Raw genomic sequence first — 2,938 nt, 5'->3', positions numbered from 1 at the left:
CTTCGTCTTTCCCCTCATGTCTCTCTATCCCCTCTCACAATTCTTGTTTTCTAAGAGTTAGTGTTTATCAATTTCGATGAAAATGTAGTGTTTGTAAGGTTTGTTTTGTTAAAATTTAGTTTAAATGAAATAATATCACTCATGGTTTATGATATTTGTTGTGAACAGGTCCGGATTATTGTTTTTTTTCATTTACATCAAGGTGAGTTTTTCTCCCATCTCTGGTTTGGTGTTAACTTGAAATGGGTTTTTTCTAGAAAAGTTGAAATTTGTTTTGTTTTACTTCTCTTGGTTATAGATAATGTTAGTACTGATTCTATCACCAAATGGGGTTGTGTTATTGTTATATGTTAGTCCTGATTCTAAGTTAAAATGGGTTTGTGTTGGTCGTTTGAGTTTTTTAGGTATAACTTTGTGTTATATTGAATACAAGTTAAGATATTGAATACACTGCTACTGGGTTAACTCAAATACGCTGCTAATGTGGGCGGTATAATTATATTTCTTCTAGATAACATCCTACTTGGTTGCATATGATATCATCTTTGTTGTTACTGTTCTTTATCTAGTTTCAATTTATTTTTTAAAGTGAGAATGTAGTTTGTTTTTTCGTATGCATGCCTCAATCGATCCATTTTTTGTGTGCTTCCAATTTATTTGAATTTATGGGTGCAACTAGGTTAGATTGATTGTTGGATGTAGTATTCGTGCTATTTTAGTCTCTCCCAGCGTGGAGTTCGTTATTTACTTATGTGGTGGTCTATTATGTGTATGGTTTACCTGCCATTGTATTTTCAGTTCTAACTATTTTTTATTTATTCATATTGCAAGAACTACAGTATGGAAGGGTTTGGGGTGATAGATAAAAGTTGGATTGATCTCCCAAAAGAGGACGATGGTTTTATTCATGGTGTTAATCAATTTGTACAATTTGCAAGGGATAACTGTCACCACAAGGATGTGATCCCATGTCCATGTGATAACTGTAGAAATAGGGGTCGAGCACTAACCCATGAGGTGGTCACATTGCATTGTTACCAAAAAGGCTTCTACAAACAATATACATTTTGGAGAATGCATGGAGAAACAAGTCAACCACCAAGTGTGGCATTTGAAAGGGGTGGAAGGTCAAATTCCACTAATTTAGAGGTGGGAGGGGACTTCCCCTTTTTTGAGGAGAATGTTGCATTCAGTACTGTCGTAGAAGAACTTGACGGTGATAACTTGGATGCTGTTATTGAACAATGTTCAACAGATGGTGCTCGAGGAATAGTTGAGGAAGAGCCTGACATAATTGAGTCCGATAATTTTCGTGAGGCTTTGAGTCCCTTATATCCTGATTGTGAGGACTTTACATTTTTGAAATTTGTCGTCAAGTTGTTTCGGTTAAAGGTTACACATGGGTGGACAGACAAGAGTTTTACTGGACTCCTCGAATTACTTCGTGTGGCTTTTCCACGTGACAACAAGACTCCGGAGAATACTTATAGGGCAGAAAAATTAATAAAAGAGTTGGGCCTAAAATATGAGAAAATTGATGCTTGCCCGAATGATTGCATGCTATTTTGGAGAGATAATGATTGGAAGGATACTTGTACTACGTGTGGAGCGTCGAGGTACAAATATGTTGATATCGAACAAAGGAAGAAACATATTAGGATTCCAACAAAGATACTTCGATACTTTCCAATTACGGAGAGGTTAAAGAGGTTGTATAGTGTACCATGGGTGGTAAAGGAGATGTGTTGGCACTCGGAAAATCGATTGAAAGGTGGAGAGATGGGGCATCCAGTTGACTCATCTAATTGGAAATTAATTGATCGGAAGTATAAGGACTTTTCAGCTGAAGCTCGTAATGTTCGATTAGGACTAGCGATAGATGGTTTCAATCCTTTTGGAACTTGTGGCACATTATACAGCTCTTGGCCTGTAATGTGTGTTGCCTATAACCTTCCTCCGTGGCTTTACATGAAACCCAAATTTACCATGCTCTCTTTACTCATCGAAGGGCCACGACAGCCAGGAAAGGATATCGACATATATTTACAGCCTCTAGTTCGTGAATTACAATCTTTGTGGAATACCGGGGTGACTGTGAAGGATGCAAACATAGGCAAGATGTTCAATATGCGTGCAGTTTTGTTATGGACTATCCATGACTTTCCTGCGTTAGGTAACATATCTGGTTGTAGAACCCATGGCAAATATGCTTGTCCCGTTTGTGGCCCAAATACCTCCTCATTGAGACTCCAACATGGCCAGAAATTTGCTTACATGGATAGTAGACGATTCTTGCCCTCCTCGGATGCTAGTAGGATGGACACTAGGCCAAGCACCTTTAACAAGACTGAAGAGCTTAGAGAACAGCCTTTGAGATTGACCGGACTACAAGTTGAACAAATGACATAGAATCTGAAAATGCAATGGGGTAAGGGCAAAGAGAAGGAAAGGGGGAATGGAAAAAGGAAAAAAAAGGGAAAGGCGGTAGAAAACAAAAAGAGGACAATGGGGATGGGACATGCTTTTTCAAACAGTCGATATTATTTAGGCTTCCATATTGGGCGAGCTTTTATCCGTCACAACTTGGACGTTATGCACATTGAAAAAATGTTTGTGAACTCCCCGATTGCTATGATGTTGAACACAAAAAGGAAAAACAAAAGATAACGCCAATGCACGCAAAGATTTACAACTTCTTGGGATTAAAAGGAAGTATTGGTTGAGTGATCAAAATGGCAAGAAGGTTATGAAGCCCGGGGGTGTTTTGGCTTCGAAATGAGGAGAAAAAGTTGTTCCTTGCGAGCTTAAGAGATCTCAAAGTACCTGTTGGGTTTAGTGGTAACCGGAAGAATATTGTCCAAGGCGGTCATGAAGGATTTGAGTGGAATGAAGTCTCATGATTATCACATTTTGATGCAACATTTGCTTCCAATGCTAA

At 38.5% G+C, this 2,938-nt stretch overlaps 1 protein-coding gene across 1 annotated transcript; it reads left to right on the top strand.

Moving 5' to 3' along the window:
* Positions 1–840: 840 nt before the first annotated feature.
* On the top strand, positions 841–2,409 carry LOC147475428 (uncharacterized). Its single transcript, XM_086585416.1, has one exon. The coding sequence runs from the start codon at positions 841–843 to the stop codon at positions 2,407–2,409; it is 1,569 nt and encodes a 522-aa protein (XP_086441542.1).
* Positions 2,410–2,938: the final 529 nt, after the last annotated feature.

This window comes from Coptis chinensis, chromosome 9 (genome assembly GCF_015680905.1).
Source record: "Coptis chinensis isolate HL-2020 chromosome 9, ASM1568090v1, whole genome shotgun sequence".
NCBI classification, from domain to species: Eukaryota; Viridiplantae; Streptophyta; class Magnoliopsida; order Ranunculales; family Ranunculaceae; genus Coptis; species Coptis chinensis.
The sequence above is the reverse complement of the archived record's forward strand: the minus strand, read 5'-3'. Positions and strand labels throughout refer to the sequence as shown.

Excerpts from the sequence above, each read along its gene's own strand:
- LOC147475428 (XM_086585416.1), top strand. The coding sequence starts at position 841 with ATGGAAGGGTTTGGGGTGATAGATAAAAGTTGGATTGATCTCCCAAAA.